The sequence below is a fragment of the Hyperoodon ampullatus genome (assembly GCF_949752795.1).
Source record: "Hyperoodon ampullatus genome assembly, chromosome: 3".
In the NCBI taxonomy this organism is placed as follows: domain Eukaryota; kingdom Metazoa; phylum Chordata; class Mammalia; order Artiodactyla; family Ziphiidae; genus Hyperoodon; species Hyperoodon ampullatus.
This window is the reverse complement of record NC_136916.1, coordinates 54,304,473-54,323,461: the sequence shown is the minus strand read 5'-3', so window position 1 is coordinate 54,323,461 and position 18,989 is coordinate 54,304,473. Positions and strand designations below refer to the sequence as shown.

The 18,989-nt window shown below is 47.9% G+C and overlaps 1 protein-coding gene across 2 annotated transcripts in view; it reads right to left on the bottom strand.

Moving 5' to 3' along the window:
• Positions 1-11,775: 11,775 nt before the first annotated feature.
• SNX1 (sorting nexin 1) overlaps positions 11,776-18,989 on the bottom strand; it is a gene marked incomplete at its 5' end in the record, with an annotated part of 36,726 nt that continues 29,512 nt past the window's right edge. For both annotated transcript variants that reach the window (XM_079698893.1, XM_079698894.1), the window contains 7 exons: positions 11,776-12,214; positions 12,854-12,925; positions 13,387-13,467; positions 14,059-14,202; positions 16,712-16,917; positions 17,969-18,062; positions 18,273-18,386. In XM_079698893.1, coding sequence (XP_079555019.1) covers positions 12,164-12,214; positions 12,854-12,925; positions 13,387-13,467; positions 14,059-14,202; positions 16,712-16,917; positions 17,969-18,062; positions 18,273-18,386 — 762 coding nt within the window. In that variant the 3' untranslated portion in view covers positions 11,776-12,163. The remainder of the gene's footprint in view (positions 12,215-12,853; positions 12,926-13,386; positions 13,468-14,058; positions 14,203-16,711; positions 16,918-17,968; positions 18,063-18,272; positions 18,387-18,989) is intronic.

The window sequence follows — 18,989 nt, the reverse complement described above, 5'->3', positions numbered from 1 at the left end:
GTGTAGGGACAGAGGCTCTGCTTTAGCGGTCAGACAGCTTGGGTTTCCCCAACTGTGTAGATCTGTGCTCCTCTGCAAAACTGAGATAATATGCCTCCTTCAGGAGAGTGTACGAAAACTGAGTGAGATAATCCCTGCTAAGCCCTCAGCAGAGTAGGTATTAGGAAAATGGCAGTTTGTGGGCCCATCCTGGAAACACAGGTGGCTGAAGTTGGTATGCAGGGCAATGGATGGGGAAGAACTGTGGGAGGTGGCACCAGGCTGCCCTTGCCCACTCTTCTGGCAGAGTCTTTCTGGGTGTGTGGCGGGATTTAATCCAGAACTCTCTCACCTCCTGTGCTAGGAGAGGCTTCTCCCACCTCTCAGCGCTCTTCCCCCCACCCACCTAAGGGAGCTTTCCCATTCAGCACAAGCCTCCACTCTACTGACTCCTCCCCAGATAGTCTTGGGAGGAAGACTATCCTCCCAAGGCAGTGGAGGAAGTCGAGGCCCCTGCGTCCCAGAGCTCACCCCAGCAGAAAGCTTGATGGTGGGAAGGAGCAGAGAACCTGTCGTAGGAGCTGGGGTTAGGGGACCACTGACTCCCTCCCTCCCTTGCTAGTGCAGAGGTGTTTCGGAGCTGGAGCAGAAACTCCCCATTCCCAGCTCTGCCCCCAAGAGAGGCTGAGAGGATGACCCCATAAGGGGGCAAGCAGGTCTCACCGATACTACGTTCCACACTTTCCCCCCCGCCAAATTCCATCTCACAGGGGCTCAGAATCAGGAAGCTGAAACCTCCTGGAAGGGAAACGATCCACCATGAGGAGAAGTGCTGGTGTTTCATTACCTCCCTTGTTCTCTAGGGCCCCATCAGTCAGGGACCCTGCTCTCCTTGTCTGCTGTTCAGGGAGTCCTCTTCTAGGACCCTCAAACCTCTAAACTTCTTGGTCGCCCATCCTAATGAAGGTCTGCCTCTGTCTCTATTCCTACCACCCAGAACACTGCCACATCTTCTAATGGATCTCTCGTTTTTCCTTGCCTCTCTCCCTCATACAAGGTCTACTCTCTACCTAGTAGCACAGACCGTCAAGGCATCTGCTTAAAACCATCCAAAGGCTTCATGTTGTGCTTAAAACAAAATCTGCCCTCCCCACCATAGTCTACACAGCTCTAAATGACCCAGCCCATCTCTCATTTTCTCTCCTCCCCTCTCATGCATGGGGCTCCAGCCACAGCGACATTCTTCCAGTTCTTCAAACCTAACGAACTCTTTCTGCCTCAGGACATTTATACTCACTGTTTCATCTCTCTGAAACACTTTTTTTTTTTAGAAGGTTTGTGGTATTTTTTTAATTTTTAAATTTTATTTATTTATTTTTGGCTGCATTGGGTCTTCATCGTGCGGGCTTTCTCTAGTTGCGGCAAGCGGGGGCTACTTTCTGTTGCGGTGCGCAGGCTTCTCACCGTGATGGCTTCTCTTGTGGAGCACGGGCTCCAGGCACGTGGGCTTCAGTAGTTGTGGTGCACGTGCACGGGCTCAGTAGTTGTGGCTCGTGGGCCCCAGAGCACAGGCTCAGTAGTTGTGGCGCATGGCCTTAGTTGCTCTGCGGCATGTGGGATCTTCCCGGACCAGGGATCAAACCCGTGTCCCCTACATTGGCAGGTGGATTCTTAACCACTGCGCCACCAGGGAATCCCTCCCTGCAACACTTTTTCCTGACTCTTCACCTGGTGGGCTTTGCCTAAAACTTCTAATTCTTAGCCTAAAACTCACCTTCTCAAAGACACCTTCCTTCCTGACCATCCTATCATAGCACCTTGTCTCTGCACTCATTCCAATATTACTGTTACTGTTTGTTTATTGTTTCTCCCTGGTGTCCCCAACTCGGCCCCCAGACTCAGTACCAGTGAGCCAGAGACATGGTCTCTTGTCAGGGGTTTGCCACCATGGTGCCAAGCATGTAGTAGATGCTCAAAAGAAGCATTGTTGATTGAAAGACTGTATGAATTAATGGGGGAGGGGGATGTTGGGAAAAGGCTAGGGAGAGGAGGGAAGGCCTGGGAAAGAGGCAGAAAGGGAGCAGGGTTGCTGAAGGGTTACAGGAAGGCCTGCAGAGGGATAACAGCAGAAATCCTCTTCCTACCTTCGGAGTTAGACACTTCTCTCTCTCTCTCTCTCTCTGCAGACCATCATCCACCTCATTCACTTATTTGATTTTCAGCTGTTCCTGAGAAGTCTCAAATCAAGGGATTTTCATCCCCATTTATAGAGGGAGATTTGATGCACCTGACTCGTAAAACATTTGGTAGTAAACCTGCAGCTCCTTATTCCACAGCATTTCATTCAGACCTGAGTGAAGATCCAAATGAAGAAAAACAAGATCCTTGACCTGGAGACATTTATGTATTTGGGGAGGTAAAACAACTTATGGAGAATATTGTCCTGTAAAGAGGAACACGTGACATGATGTACACTCCAAAGCAGTTATTACAGTCAAAGGAAAAGTTTGTTTTCTGTATACTTTAAACATTGGCCCTCTCAGTATGTGAACACTGATCTAAGTTCCAGTCTCAGATTATATGGCCCTAACCGGGGTTTTCCGAATGCATAGGCCTGGCGTGGAGTCTGACCCAGTGCGTTTTCCACAAGGTCGCTGGTGATGCTTATGCTCCTGGTTGGGGGCCACATTGTAAACACCTGTCTCTTGACACCCACACCAGCCCCGCCAGGGAGGGGGGCCATTCTCGCCCCACTGTACAGACGTGGAGCCTGGAGATGAGGATCAAGGACCAAGCAGAGGGCAGGAAGGGCTGGGGGCAGAGGTGTCCCCCCCGACACGCCCCCTCTCCCGGGGCGCCTGGTCTCGGGCGCGCAGGTGGGTTGGACTGCGTCTCCGCCCTGGCTCGGCCCTCGCCTTCCACTGCCCTCACACAAAGCCCCTTTCACAGGCTCGGCTTCTACTGGGAGGCCGGCGCTGCTCCGGAGGTTTGGTTAACCCCGTTAAGAAAACAAACAGCTCCTGGGCCTCGGGCGGGCAGGGGGGAGCCGCTGGGCACAGAAGCTGGATGCTTTCCCCTCCCCGCGGGCGGGCGGAGGCGGCCTGACCTGAAACCCCATTAACCCCGGGCAAGGCTGGGTCTGGACTGCTGGGATGGGGGCTGGAGTTGGCGGTTCTGGTGGCCAGGGAAACCTTTGACAATGCCCCGTGCCTCAGTGTCCTTACCTGTACCATGGGGAGTTGTGTGTAGACTAAGTGACATCATGCTTCCAAAGTGTTTGGCATGGGGCCTGGCACACAGGAAATAAACATTAGCTGAAATTCTTATTCGACTGAATTATACGAATTCGCTGTTTTTGCAGGCCAAAACTGTGGGGTTTTGCCAATTACATATATATTATGATTATATATTATTGATATTAATGATTCATATATTAATGATTCATCTCTGAAACAACAAAAGCAAATTCTTCTATTCCTTTTTCAGTATCCTAGGTTACAAGGTTAGCTTAAAAACAAACAAACAAACAAACAAACATTAGTTACTCCAACCTCTAACTCTGTGATCAGGCTTTTCCTGATTTTCTCAATATTGTGCAACCAAAAACAGGTAAGAGAATGAATTAGAAGCAGAGACTGGTGTAAATCAGCAACCATCCTGTTCATCCTAACAGCCTCAGAGCACTTATTAACTGCTTAGTAAGTACATCTTATAAATTTGAAATAATAATAATCAAATAAAAAATTTTTATGTTGTGAATATTGGACTTTGGTGCAGATGTCTCAAAAATTAGTTCTGCTGCTACAACATTTTAAATTACTGAGCTAGTCTAAATTCATCATTTTATAGATGAGGAAACTGAGGTGTGAGGAAGGGAGAAGTGGGCTGTGGAAAGGGCTGTGTTAGGAAGGCACCTCTGACAAGCATGTCCTGCCTGAGCCCTGAGAGCAAAGTCTGACCCCCCGTTAGACTGGTGCCCGGCTTCCCAAGGGACAGGTAGGCTCCAGCCAGCGTCAATCCTAGGAGCCCCCCACCTCTTGCCCAGAAGACAGAGGCAGCTCAGCTGCTTCAGACAACATGATGCAGGGCCAGAGCAGGGGCAGCTGCGGAGACCACTCCAGCCACCCGGTTTCGAGGCAACAGCTTCCCGGGGAGATTTTTCTGGCGCTACAACAACTCCTAACATCCCCTAGGGTGGTACGTCAGGGGACCAACCGATTGCCCCTCTGGTGCGCCCGCACCGGGGCTCAAGGAATAAAGACATGCTCAGGTACCCTCAAGTCACAGGACTTTATCATGAAGGAAGCCGTGGGACTAAGAACTAAGGACAACAGGGAAGCTGGGAGGCCTCCAGGTCTGGAATGGAGATGCACCTCCACCCGCTCTAGCCCTGGATACTGTCTGGGGTTTCGCAGCAAGTCGGGTTTTTACTCTCTGCCATTAATGGTCCCCAGCTACTCACCCAAGCTGTTCTCTGTCTTCCAGCTTCTGCTCCTGCCACACACTGAGCACATCTGGGGAGAGTATCTCACAGGGTGAGAGAAGCTCAAATGCCTACAAGGTCAGGTGGGTAGCTTCTCCTTGACAGGCCTGCTACATGGATTTGTTCAGGTCTTTAAGACAACAACTTAGTGGGTTAGTGTCTAGGTCCTCCTTGTCCATCCCTGACTGGATCGTATGGGATATGGGGGTGCAGACAAGCCGAGTCAAGCAGATTGAGTTCAAGTCTTAGCTCTATGGTGCGACCTTGGGCAAGCTGCTTAAGGTCTCTAAGCTTCAGTCTTTTAATGTAGATAATGACCTGGCAGAGCCGTGGTGCTGGATAAGGTTCAAAGCCCTGAGCCCACTGGCACAGGGTAGGTGTTGAACACATGGCAGCTCTTGGTTATTAGGTCCCGGGGTGGGATGGGACTATCGGGGCAGTCTGGACGCTGCCCTGCATGTGTTCCTAGCTGCCACGTGCCTCATCATCTTTTTCTGGTGAGGCTGCTAATGTTCCCAAGGGGAGACCTGCTACTGGGGCCCTGTGGTCATCATCACTGTCACTCATAATGGAAGAGGAAGCTGAGAGCTCTGAAGCTAGGAGGGGGCAGTCATTTGGAAACAATCGTCACATCCCTTTAGGGAAAGGTCCTATCTCAGTTTGGACAGGGTTTTTCTTTGGGTTTTTTTCTGGACCCAGAGGCTGAGCAGCTGGCTTCCTCTGAGCAGCCTCGGTGGTGGGGCTGTGGGGATTTCTGCCCCAGAGGTCTGGTCATCAGAGCCAGAGGGGCATTTCCACAACAGACAAAGGCAAAGGGGGGAGGCCTTTCTGGGGCAAGCAGTGGGGCAAGTGGCTATCACCTCCCCGCTGGCAGGCCCCACCTGGGGCACTGAGCACCGATCCTGCCAACCACAGCAAAGCCTACTGAACCCCAAATCAGGCCTGATTTCTGGATCTCGTGAAAAACCCCAAGATCTGGGCCCATAGGCTCGTAAAACAGTCATCTCCACAGCTGAAGGGCAGTCACTTCCCCCTTAGGCTGCCTTTGGAAGCAGAGGAGGGCACCTAGATGAGCAGGAACACAATCCATGATCTTAAGGAGTTCAGAGCCATGGAGGCTGATGAGATAACATTACAAACACAAGCGAGAAAGACCAGAGGTTTAAGAGGATGACAAAGTGCCATGCCAAGAGCTATAAAGGAGGCAGGGCTCCCACTCCAGTGTGGGTCGGGGGTGGGTGAAGAGTAGATCAAAGAAAGCTTCCCAGCTACATATAAAGTAGGCCTCAAAGGATGCAGTGGATTGTTTTCCCATAATGAAAATAGCTTTATTTAATGTTTACGATTATAAAAGTAATACACAGAAATTCCAAGCAATATCAAATAGTATAAAAATTTTAAATAATGCAAAATTCCATCCCTAGAGGCAACCATAGTTAACAATTCGATCAACATCCTTCCCATATATATATAATTATAATTTTATATAAATGCAATCATATCATACATGTAATTCTATAACTTACTTTCATTCAAAAATGAGTTTTTCTTGCCAATAAATATAGCTATATGTCATCTTCAATGACTGTATAATATCTAATTATGTACCATAATTCATTTAATCCCTTCCTGCTGTACATTTAGATTGATTTCAAATTTTACAACTGTAAACAATGCTATGATGGGCCTCTTTGCATAGTCTTCTTCATGGACTTGGTTTCTAGAGGTGTCTATGGGAATCCCCAGTGAATGTTCTGACACATTAACCAATGCCCTCATCGCTATTTATTCACACTCATCCACAATACTGAAGGCTGGCTGTTTCAGACAGGTGTAATTCTGAGACTGAAGGGAGGGATGGGGGCTGAGATAGGGTGCTTCAGGAACAAAGCCCAATATTAATAAAGGCTTCTTAGGCCACCCAGAGTGAGGAAGGAAGGAGCATATGTGGAATCTGTTTCCATGAGGTATGCGTACCGCTGTGAAGGACTAGGAGATAAACAGGAAAAGGCGAGCTGGGGTCCTCTCACAGAAGGCTGTGAAGGCCAGGTGGCAGAGCCTACAGCTGGAGATCACTCAACAGTTATCTATTGATATTTGGCACCTATTTTAAGCCCAGATCTTTTCAGGGGCCATGGGGTGATAAAGATGCTCCACTTCGGAGAGTTTATTGTCTAATTTTTTTTATGCCTTAAATTGCTTTTTGTGCTTCAGTCACCTGCCTCCTCTCAACCTATCCCTTGTAGCAGTTGAGCTCCATTGATACTCTAAGGCCCAAATCAAATATTACAGAATTTTTATTGTTTGGCAGAGAGAGCCAACATTAAACCACACAAGTGGTATCACAAGACATTGGCAGATGTCACACCAACCCCGGGGCCAGAAGACAGGGATAAGCTGTTCTAGTGCATTTCTAACTCTGAGCTCAGGCCTTCCTCTTCCCCAGTGTGGAGCTGAGAATCTTAGCCAGTGACTCTGAAGACCGGGTGTCCGGTTCAGTCACGTGGCAACTGCAGCAAAGTGTGTCCTTCCTTGCTGCAGGAGGGATCACCATTCTCTTCCCCTTCCCCTCCTCCCAACCCCCAGGCTGATGGAACTGGTGGGGAAAATCCCATCACCTTAGGGCCTGCTGTCCCTCAGAATCCATGGTCTTCAATCCCATGTGGGCCCTAAGCACGCTCAGCAAAGGACACTCCTTCCATCACCATGTTCCCTCCTCAACCAGTTCCTGGCCCCATCTTTAGATTTCCATTATCTTCTCATGCTTTTAAAAATTTGAGCTGCACAGGCTTTCTTTATTTTCTTTAGCATTCTCAGCTACAGGTGCATTCACAATGAAAAGCATCTGGAAAGAGCTTAATGTTACAAATATCTACGTGTGACGCTTCCAATCATTTCTACTTCTTGCATTTGTTCTGTCACTGACGACTCATCCTCGTTGGGGTCCCTCCAGCTCTAAGCCCTCACCTTCAGGACTCCAGAGCCCAGAGATTCATGGGGGAAATAACCCAAGGGGAAGCAGGAGAAGTAAGTCTCATCTCCACACCTCTTCTCTAAACCACTTGACTCAAAATAGGTAAACTAGATATTCCTATCCGAGAACATTTTAATTCTTCTCCAGCCACACCCAGCAGCGAGGCTCCCTGCTCTGTGCATTTTTGCATTTACTCCCAGACAGGGCTGATGGCTATTCCCTTTATCTCCTCTGAATTTTATTAACATGCTAGGTCTGACCCACCTTTAAATAAAACAAAGCCAGCTTTCACTCTGGATCTCCCGCATCTCTCAGCACAGTCCTCCTTTCCCGTTTAGAGGAGCCTCTGACACGGTCAGCACTTGCTGTGCCCACTGCTTTCCTGCCAATCTGCTCCAAACCCATTTGGCCTCCTGTATTACCTATGTCATGAAAGGCTTCACCGTCTACCCTGAAATCCAAGCCAGAAGCCGGCGGCTCATGCCAGCCACCACGCTCTCCCTCGGGCCTCTCATCAGATCGGTGGCCAGACCACAGTGGCTCTTCGCCAGCTCCTCCACCTCTCTCTGAGCTCCAGCACCAGTACTACGACCCTCCTTGGCACTCTGGCAGGCTCTCCTTGCCTCCAGTCTCATACCTTCTGATATGTCTACATCACAAATGTGACCATGTTATTTCCTGCTTAAGTCCCTCCAGGAGCTCCCCACATTTGCAGGATAATGTTCAAAGTGCCCCACAGGTCACAGGCACTGTGTGATCCGGCTCTTGCTCATCACTCTCCGTGGGCCATCCACTAACTTAACTCTGCCCACATCGAGCTGCTTGCATTTCCCTACACGTGCCCACCTCCCACTACACGACACAGGGAGGCAGAATGGTCCCAGCAGAAGAAGCAAACGCCTCTTCACCTTTAAGACAGCTCAAGCATCCCCTTCTCCAGTTTCTTTCTCCCGAGTCCCCAGGTGGAATGACTCCACCTTCGTGGCACTATCCCCCCCATACAGCCCAGTACACTTAACCTGCTATTGGCCTTCTTAATTTCCATGTCTGCAAGCTCTGCACAGAAATGCACAGGCCCAAAAGACAGCTGGCCCTATCAGCCTCGGGATAGGAGGCCGAGGAGGAAGTTCTGAAACCAGAAGGGAGCCCATCCCAAGGAAATAATAAAAACAGACTTACATCAAGATGATCACTGGATGGAACATAACAAAGCAAGGAGAAAGTTTTAAAATTCAGTTTGGAGAAAAGAGTTACAAATATGGAAAGGGAGAAGATGGGGCTAGACTGAAAATATCAGTGTGGATTCATGATTTCTAATATCTAATTCTTTATATCATCTATCTCCATCTCTCTCAGTATTTCCATATATATATATTTTTTGATGTTGGGGGTAGGAGTTTATTAATTAATTAATTTATTTTTGCTGTGTTGGGTCTTCGTTTCTGTGCGAGGGCTTTCTCTAGTTGTGGCAAGCAGGGCCCACTCTTCATCGTGGTGCGCGGGCCTCTCTCACTGTCACAGCCTCTTGCTGTGGAGCACAGGCTCCAGACGCGCAGGCTCAGTAGTTGTGGCTCATGGGCCCAGTTGCTCCGCGGCATGTGGGATCTTCCCAGGCCAGGGCTCGAACCCATGTCCCCTGCATTAGCAGGCAGATTCTCAACCACTGCGCCACCAGGGAAGCCCCTCCATATATTTTTATCTGTAGCTATTTCCTTGCTCTGTCTGCCAAGAGCCTAGAAGCAATGACATTCCAGTAGCAATGGGCACACTCAGCACCCAGCTCTTGGTTTCTAAATATCATTCTCCATTAAAAGGAATCAAGATTCCCTGGAGAAATGGCTGATTCCAGGGTTGGGGCAGGGAAGATACAAGATAAGCCTGAAACATCTTGTTAAGCCAGAAAGTAAGAAAGTGTTAAAAAAAAAAAAAATGAAGGGGATATGTTAAAAAGACACAAGAGCCTGCTAGAAATCTGGGACAGTTTGAGAATCAAAACAAATTAAAGCAATGGCTTGCAACTTTGACTAAATAGGAATCCATTGATCTGTACTTATAAACAAGTAGATTAATAAATAGGGAGGAAAAATGCTGTTCTTTAGAAGTAGAATGCCAAACAATAAATGTAGAAGAAACTATGGAGTTAGAAAATCACACTGGATGAGAACAAAATATTTACATGATATCAAAGTATCTCCCCACAAATAACTTGTTAATTACAAAAGGGAAAAGAGTAAATTTAAAAAGGGAAACCTGGCAGACATCAGTTTAACCAAGAGATCAGAGCTAATGTCAGCATTAACGGGACCAACTAACATCACATGCCAACTTAAGATGCACTGAGGATATGTCACTTCTGTGATGTTCTTGCCCAACATACAAAAACCTAATCTAGTCATGTGGAACCATGAGACCAATCCAAGTTGAGGAACATTCTACAAAATACCTGACTGTATTCTTCAAAAATGCCAAGGTAATAAAAGGCAAGGAAAGCTCAAGAAGTCTGGATTAAAAGAGACACATGTAATCATGTGTCACAACTAAATGTAACACATGATCCTGCACCAGGAATCACTATGAAGGACATTACTGGGACAGCTGACACAATTTAAATAGAGAGCACGTGTTAGATTAACAGTATTTTATCAGTGTTATACTTCCTGTTTTTGATAAGTGGTTATGGTTACAAATTATGAGAGGATGTCCTTATTCTTAAGGAAAGGCATACTGAAGTTTTGGGGTAAAGGGGTACAATGCCTGCAACTTACTCTCAAATGATTCAGAAAATCCAACATGTAAATACAGATAAAGCAAAATCGTAAGTCATAAAGCAAATGGGATAAAAATGTAAACACTTGGTAAATGTGGGTAAAGGATATATGGGAGTTCTTTGTGATATTCCTGTAACTTTTCTGTAAGTTTAAAATCGTATTAAAATTTTAAAAGTTACCAAACAAACCAGGAATCCAACAGCAAGGGATGAGTCAGAATTATGGTACAGTCACTCTATGGAAGCCTTAAAATTACACAGCCTTACAAATAAAGTCTGTGAAGATAGATAACAAAATAGAAAAAATGCTTATAACTTATACAGTGTTGAATGATAAAAGCAGGATACAAAATATTTTGTGTGTATATTATTACAACTAAGCAGAGTAAGCATATAAGTAGGACTGGAAGGATAAAATCAAAGGTGGTAATAAGGGTATTAGGGGAAGCTGATTCACTGTTATACAGCAGAAACTAACACACCATTGTAAATCAATTATACTTCAATAAAGATATTTAAAAAAAAAAGGATATTAGCAGGGAGGGAGAGATTGAGTGACTTTTTCTAAAAAAAAAAAAAAAAAAATCCACATATTGAAAAAGTACTTGCCGGCACTGGCACTCCCCGTCAGGCTGGTGGACTGGAGATCAGCGCTGCTTGCTGTTTACTGCTGGTTCCTGCCTCACGCTGCCCTCCCCAAAAGTTGACATTGCCCCCACAAGAACTGACAGAGCCGGGCATCTCTGCAGCTGGTAGGGCTGGGAGTGGGGAGGTTCCCGCGTGCAGGCAGCCTGCCAGCCTGTCCCACAGAGCAGCTTCACAGTGTGCTCTGACCAGCAAGCTTAGCGGCTGCGGACAGCTGAGGGGAAGCCTGGCACGGGTGCATCCAAGACCAGGCCTCCCTGGCCAGGCCAGCACAGAGACCCCTTTGAACGCCCTCGGCTTGTGCTGACCACACTCGGGCCTCTTGCCGGCATGCTCCCTCCGGGGCACAGACAGTGAAGCTTCTTGGAACTCTGAAGGTTTAGGAATTCTGGGATGACTTTATCTAGAGGCAGAGTGCCTGGTTCTGTTGTCAGTGGGATAAAGTGCTAAGTCCTTATCAGTCCTTTACATTTTTAACATGGACCAGTCTACTGAGGACATGCTTTGACGGGCGGCAAAAAGATGTTCAGAATGCAAGGCTTTGCGATCAGAAAGCAAGACTCTCAGAGAACCCTGGGCAGCTGAGGGAAACAGGGCAGGAATAAAAGTGAAAGCTGGCCTCCTCTGCAGGAGAATTGCTTTTGTCCCTCTTATTATAAGAGATGTGTTTAAAACTCCTTCCCTAAAGAAGTAGGAGTAAGAGTTAAATAGATTAAGAGACCCTCAGAACAGGTAGCTGAGGTAGACAGAGAAAAGGAAATTCCAGATCCATAAGGAAGCAGGAGCAGAAGCTTGTGAACTCCTGTGGAGAGGAAGTAACTATACCTGGCTATACCTGGGCATTTCTTGGTTAGGAGTATTCCAGACCTGCTTCCCAACTGCTCCCCAGCCTAAAGCAAAAAGCACCACCATTCTGAGTCATGTGACCTGATTTTAAAGTATTTTATTACATAATCTTTTCATGGCACCATCAGGAGTAACAGAAAATGTTATTCCCAGTTCTTAACCACATCCTGAAAAATATACATTTGTATTTATATATTTATATCAATACTCCACACCTATCCCATAATTCCACCACCTAGTATAGGTTTTTTGCTTAAAGCAAGAAACTATTCTCTCAGGTAAGAAAATATATATGGAAGCTAAATGAAGGACTGGTTAGAGTGACCGGCGACAGCTTGGCCATGGGGGCAGGGAGGAAGGGGTGAAGTCCAGGCTAGGCAGGATGCATCACTGGGGTCCAGCAGAGGTGGAGGAGGACAGTGTATAAAAAGGCAGCGTCAGGCAGATGGGCTCTGGTGTCCTTGGTCCATTAGGAGATGGCCTTTGCCTCAGGAAGGAAGGCTTCCCAGTACTTTGCCAGCTGCAAAGAAGTGGGGTCAGTAAGCAAGTGCCCCCATTTAGTGGCAGAGCCTGAGCCTGGAATGGGAACAAGCACAGTGCCAGGGCACTCTCCCAAGTGCCTCAGCCACCCACAGGGAGGCCTGGGCTAAGGCCAAGCTGAGGAAATGGCTTCGCTGACAGTGGACCTTGGGACAGACTGGCCAGCCAGCCACACTGCCCTTACCTTTCTAGACTGAGGGAAGCATCAAGTGCAAGGGCAATATCTGAAGACAGTCCTGGTTCTACCCTGGAGGAAGTACCCCCATGGGGGCCACAGCTTGGCTCAGCTCAGTCAGCATCTCACAGGCAGCCACTGTTTCACATACTGATTGGGGCCTCAGCCTCAAGAGGGTTAGGTGGTATCACGGGGTTATAGGGAGAGGAGAGTTGGGGTTTGTTCTTAAAAACTAACTCATTGTAGGATTAGGGCAATCCTGCTTAGCAAGAGACCCTACTGGATGCGCCACGTTAGAGAACCAGGACCTACTTTCAAGTATTGATTAAGCAGGGCCCAGCCCCTCTGAAGCAGGGCCAGATCATCTTGTCACCAAAGCCACAAGTAGGCAGCTGGCCTTCGGAGCAAGCAGGAGAGGATGAAAGCCATGCATAAGTTACATACCTGCTGCTGTGAATACAGGAGTGTCTCAAGGTACTTGATCACGTGGTTTTTGAAGTCCTTGGATTTCTCTTTCTAAAGGAGACAGGATTCTACACTGACCATCCAGACAGTTGCTCCTTCCCCTCTTGATAGGGTGCTGATGTTTTTTGCTGACCAAGGCTGAGCACAGCCTCAGAAAGTAGAGGCAGCAGTTGGATTGGCTATAATTTCCAGCCAAATGGCCTCTTGCAAGGTTTTCTTGAATGGTGGCAGGGTGGGGAAGGGGAGTAGAGGGTTTATGACAGCTGCAAGCTTTGTTTTGTGCTCTGGTCCAGCAACAAGTGTAGGACAGACACTTTGCCTCAGGAACAAACACACAAACATGCACACACACACACACACACACACACACAGAAGGCCACGCCTGTTCACAACAGCTGCCAAGTCACTGGCAAAGCCATCTGTCTCCCTACTCAGTAGAGACTTGGACAAAACCAACAATGTTACTAAACCAGGCACTGCACACTTGTGAGAAGTAGGATCTTCTATCTCACCTCAAACCGTATCACTTCTTTTCGGACCACAGTTGAAATCCTTTCAAAGTCCCTTTCATACTGAGTCACCCGAGACTCCCACTGGGAAGAAAAGGAAAGAAAGGATCACTTAATATATTATGGTATTAAGTCTTTACCTTTGAATAGAAATTCTGTATCTGAGACCTCAATTGGCATTTGTCTGTCCCTCTGGGTAAGATTAGATATGCAGATTCAGCACATAAGCCAGAGTCCAGTAGAAGGCCATCTTTCAGGCTGGCTGGGAAAGAGATGCCGTGTGCCTCCGGCCAAGCCTGGTTCCTAAGAAAGCTCTGGTACCCCAGAGGCTCTGGTTTAGGTACTCGCCAGCAAAGCTGGGAGCCCCAGAGAACTGAATTTAGTTCTCACCCGGCGGGGGGACATCTGAATCATCTTGGAGCTTTTCAAAGACCCAGCCAGGACTGCTCCTGCAGAGATTCTAATTTGGCAAGTTTGAGTGGAACAGGAAAGGAGAAGGAGGGCCAGGTCTCAGGGTAAGCCTGGATAATTCTCAGAGGCTTCCCCAGCAGCTGTCCTTTAGACTCAATCAGTTCTCTTGCCTGCTGTGGGGTTCTAAGCATCTGGGTGGGATGGGCCCCAGGCTCATTCAGGAGCCAGCAGAACACCCCTGCTGGGCTGCCTCGGGGGCCTCACCTCTACGATCTCATCCTTGGCCTGTTGCAGCTTGTCAGGCTTGTTGGCCCACAGCAGCCGAGCCTCAGCCTCCCGCTTCTTCTGCAGTGTGGTTTGAGCATCCTGCCAGCGCTGCCACATCTTCATGCGCTGGTCAAAGGCGGCCTGTGAAGGTGGAGGTTGGGGAAGAGCACAACCAGCCCTTCAGGAGCTCTGCTGGCTCTGCCTTGGGGGGCTCTCCCAGCAGCTGTGCTAGGGAAGGACCAAGCAAGGGCAGGTTCTGCAGCCACGTGTTAGTGCCCAGCTGGAAGTTTAACATCCAAAAGCACAAGCTTGGGTAAGACTCCTCTCCAAGGATCCAGTGGGCCAGCGCCATGCTGCTTCATGCTACTCCCAAGGCTGGAGGGCTGGGAGCACAGTAGGTGGCCTGATGCCAGTGCCCAGTCCTATGGCTTTTGAACTGCCTCTCTCAGATCAGTCAGTTCATGAGTCTACACACTTTCCCTGAGTGTCTGCCATGTGCCAGGAGCTAAGAATACAATGGGGAATGAAACACATGGGCCTACTTTCATGGAGCTTGTAATCTACCAGGAAAGGCTGACACTGTATTACTAATTGCCAATAAGTAATTATAAGTATGCAGAGTACAGAGAAAATAAGCACAGTACTGTAATAAAACTGGGGATCTAGCTTAGCCTGGGAGATACATCAGGGAAGGCCAACCTAAGGAAGCAAACTTTAAACTGATACCCAAACAATATACAGGCTTAGCTTAACAGATCTCCCCACCCCTGCCCAGCTTAACAGATCTTTAAATAAACACTTAAACCTACCACAGGGACACACTGCTTTCATCTCATCCATACATTCAACTGTTCTAGGCCATCAAGGCCCCCAAGAAGCTCTCCAAAGTCCACTTGCTGGTTTTCCATGTTTCTAGTTCCTTGACCACAATCAGCATTTCCAGAGGACAGCTGTTTGGCCTAACAAAACCATCCTGCACCACCACTGGCTTTGTAGGCTTCAAGAGGCTTGGATGAAAGACCTGTGTCTGGGGCAGCCTCCCAGCCCTGCTCCTTTTGCTCCCCTTCCCTACAAGAGCTCCCTGGATGTTTTCTAGGCCTCCTTAGTGCAGGCCTTTGCCAAGACTTGAACCTTAGGGAGTGAAATGACACCAAAGTTACCTTCCCCCGCATTGTCACTGCTGCTCACCTCAATTTCTAAACAGCGGAATGTCAAAGGATTAGGTAAAGGGTGACCTCAAATCCAACCTAATCCCCTGGGCTAACTGCGGTACAGCTGCAGGTTCAGCAGAAAAGAAACATCTGTTCATCTCTCCAACCCCACGGCTAGCTCATGATTATGAGGAGGGCAGGTGAGGGGTCGCTGAAGAAGGACCAGCTTGCAGTTCTGTGCTCTAAGGCAAGCTGCCCCAGCTAGGCCTCCCTCACCCCTGTCCATACAGGCTCACCTGGCTTGAAGGTCATATCCAAGTGCTGAGCTCTCCAGAGACCCCAAACAATACTGCTCTCTGAAAGCTTCCCCAGAGAGAACCCTTCCCTGGGACGGCTCTCCAGTCTAAGTAGTCTGACCAGTTCCAAGAATTCCCAAGCAGGTTATTTTTTCAGCCTCTTATCACTCTGGAGTTAGCAGCAAACCAAATAGCAAGGGGAGAGGACAATGAGCAATCTCACAGGCTATAATAAGCACCTCTGCCACGGAGGAAATGAGAGTCCTGGGTGCAGCTAGGCTCTTGACAATACAGGAGCTCTCTGGCGAGGGCGAGGTTGGGGACAGGGAGTGGGGGTGGCTCTGTTCCAACTCAGAGGCTCATACATTCTGGTCCCAACCTGGGTCGGGCAGACTCAGGCCCTTTTAGGGCAGGCGCCAGGCTCCCTCTTGGCTCTTTCCTCTGTCTCAGGGAGGCCATGTGAGAGCTAATATCACTGCCCGGTGAAGCTTCCTTGGCCACTCTGAAAGGTCAGGGGAAAACAGAGTGCCCTGGTCACCAGAAGAGAAGGTGAGGTGCTCGACCTGAGGGGCAGGCTGCAGTGTTGCTACCAGTGTGGTCAGCAAAGCTCACAGAGGGCTCTGGTGACAAGCTCTCTCGGCCCCCTGGCCACACTCCTCCATGCAGCCAGCGCCAAGCCAGTTCTGTGTAGTTACCTGACTGCCCACGTTGGAGGGACAAGTGGAAGCCAGCAAGAGCTCTTACCAATTGTTATAAAGCAGAAACTAATAAAAAAATAATAATTAAAAAAAAAAAAAAAAGAGCTCTTACCAGGGCAAAGCCACCGCTTACTGTTAAGGAGGCAAAGACCAAAGGACTGAGGAAGTCACTGCTCCAGGGGGACAAGACCGCAGGTCTGTAATAAGCCTTGCTTGAAGAAAGGAGCATAGAGGATACTGTCCAGCTTCAACAATAAGGAGGGCCCTACTTGGAAATTCAAGAGTGGTCCAAATTCATTTAAAAAACTGGCCGTGGGCCTCAATGTGACTCAGTGATAACTAAGAGTTTAATGGACTTTTTGGTTCATGAGACACCTTCTCTTTTGAGAGTAGAAAAAATTATTTCAAGCTATACTGGATGAAACTATCTTGGGAACGGGAAGAGCAAAGGAAAAGACAAATTAAATCAAGTGGAGGAGAAAGAGGAAAGGAATGAGATGCTTACGCGGACTATGGCCAGGAGGCGAATATAGTCACTCAGGAGCTCAGCAAGGAGGAAGAAGTCATTGTTGGCTTGTTCCTGGTGGAGCTGCTCGATCTTTTCTTCCACCTCAGCCAGCTGGGAGAGTGCCCGTGACAATGCTGTGTTGTCCTCAGAGCTCCCGAGCATGGCGAGACTCTTTGCAAACTGGGATGTGTTCAGCGCTAGCTCTGGAAGGAGGAAGACAGCAGAGGCCTCTGATCTCCCAAGGAAAAGGGACAAGTCGGCTGGCACTGCAATGGATGCCTTAGCAATGCTGGCCCCCCCATGTCTGGCAACTGTGGGCTCTGCAACCTAGTCACTTACACCACAGCTAACTGTATTCAGAAAGTGAGGGCAATGCAGCTCGGTCACGTGAGCAGGGAGAGTTAACTGCTGTCCTTAGTTTCCCTAGGTTAGGCTTACTTGGAAGAAGCAGCTCCAATATTCCTGGAGAACCAGGGGCCATTAATAAAAACAGGTCAATGGCATGATTCTGATTTTTACGTTAGAGCTTGTGGTAAGCAGCCTTCTGCAAGAGTGAGTGTATGCACACTGCATAGTTTTGCATGCGCCAGAGCAGGACAACTTTGTTGTATTTTAAGCTTTGGTTCACTCTCCCCGCCCCCGCTCCCCATCTCTTTAAAAATGTAAAAACCATTCCCAGCCCAGAGCAATAGGCCCATGGCCAGATACAGCCCATGGGCTGGGTCATATTTTGCCAACCCTTACATTGCCCTCATTCTAATGGTTTTCTGCCTGTTTAGAGTTCTGATTATCAGCACGTTTAAGGCAGAAAAGGAAAGCATTCAAACTTGGCAAATTTCACTAGCTCTTAAGTAAATCTCACCAAAGAAAGGTGAAGAAGGGTTAAGAGACATATATGGTTTCCCGCATTTACATATTGCTCGTTGGACCATGTAGCTAAGGCATGTAACATCATTTTGGATACAAGCCAACTCAAATGCCACCAACAGAAGCCTGTATCCCAGGTCAAGCTGTAACTGGGATGGCTTCCCTGTACCTCTCCCAGGTAAAGAGTACAATGTCCTCAGTGGTGGAGTCATGTTTCTTGCCAGAAGATGCAGGGCATATCTTTTCTATAAGAACATCAAGGACCAGGTGGGCTGAGAATTTCAACTTGAATGGCTGAGAGGCTTGGGAACAGCATACCCTCCCATCTCCAGCTCACTGGAGACATCAGTTTCCCCCAGTTCCAAGTGCATTTCGGAGGTTTGTTACCTTTCCTGTGGTTGACTAGAGTTTCTACAACGGCATGCAGTTTCCGTAAGCGCTGTTCCTCACACTCTACCTCCTGGAGCTTCTCCTCAAACCACTGAAACACACAGGCCCAGAGCTTTAAAGGAGGCTACTCATACAGGTGTAGAGCAGTCTTCCTTAGCAGTTTTTTGTTTGTTTGTTTTTTAAAGGGACTGAATTATCATAAAAAGAAAGTCTCTAATCTCAGAAATTTCAGGACTCCTCAAGGCTTCTGACCCATAAGCCTGAGGGGGTAGGGAAAGCTGAGAGGCACAGGGCTACTCACAATGTCTGATTCATTCATCTTGATGGTCATTTTGCTGACTGCATCTGTGGCTTTGTTGAACATCTTGAGGAGACCAGCACCACTGAATGTCTGGGTACCCACGGCGCGTGGCAGCTACAAGACCAAGAAGGCAGGGTGGCAAGTTATCTGCTGCCCCTATTTTAGGTTCAGAAGAATTAGTATCCATCAGACGGCATGCCCAAAACTTGCCAAACAAATTATTTGAACTGTAGCTTGTTATTTTCAAAGACAGTTAGACAAATCCATAACTAGCATGTAGAGAGAAAAAAAAAAATCAAAGGACCACATTAAATAGAATCAGCAAAATTTTCAGCTCCTGATATTGTGTGCAGATAGAAAGCAGAGTGTGTTACGTGGCCAGGTGACCTCACGCTGAGATCATCTGCCCACCTAGACATGAACTGCTTAAATACCAAACACGCTTTTGTTAAAAGTCAGAAGTTCTTTTGGATGCATACTCTGCACACAGCTAGACTTAAAATCTAGAGATACTTTGAAGTCGTGCTGCAATTCCATTTGGATTTTCCTCAGTGAACAAAGGTCCAAGGACAAGAACATAATTTATTCAGATTGAGGCTACTTTTAGGGACAATCTAGTTAAGTCAAGCATGCCGAATACTTAGAAACAATTTGACTAGTTCAGTCTTCCCACTCCTTTCCGAAGGCATGAAAGGGATGCTGAAGAATCCATAGTGT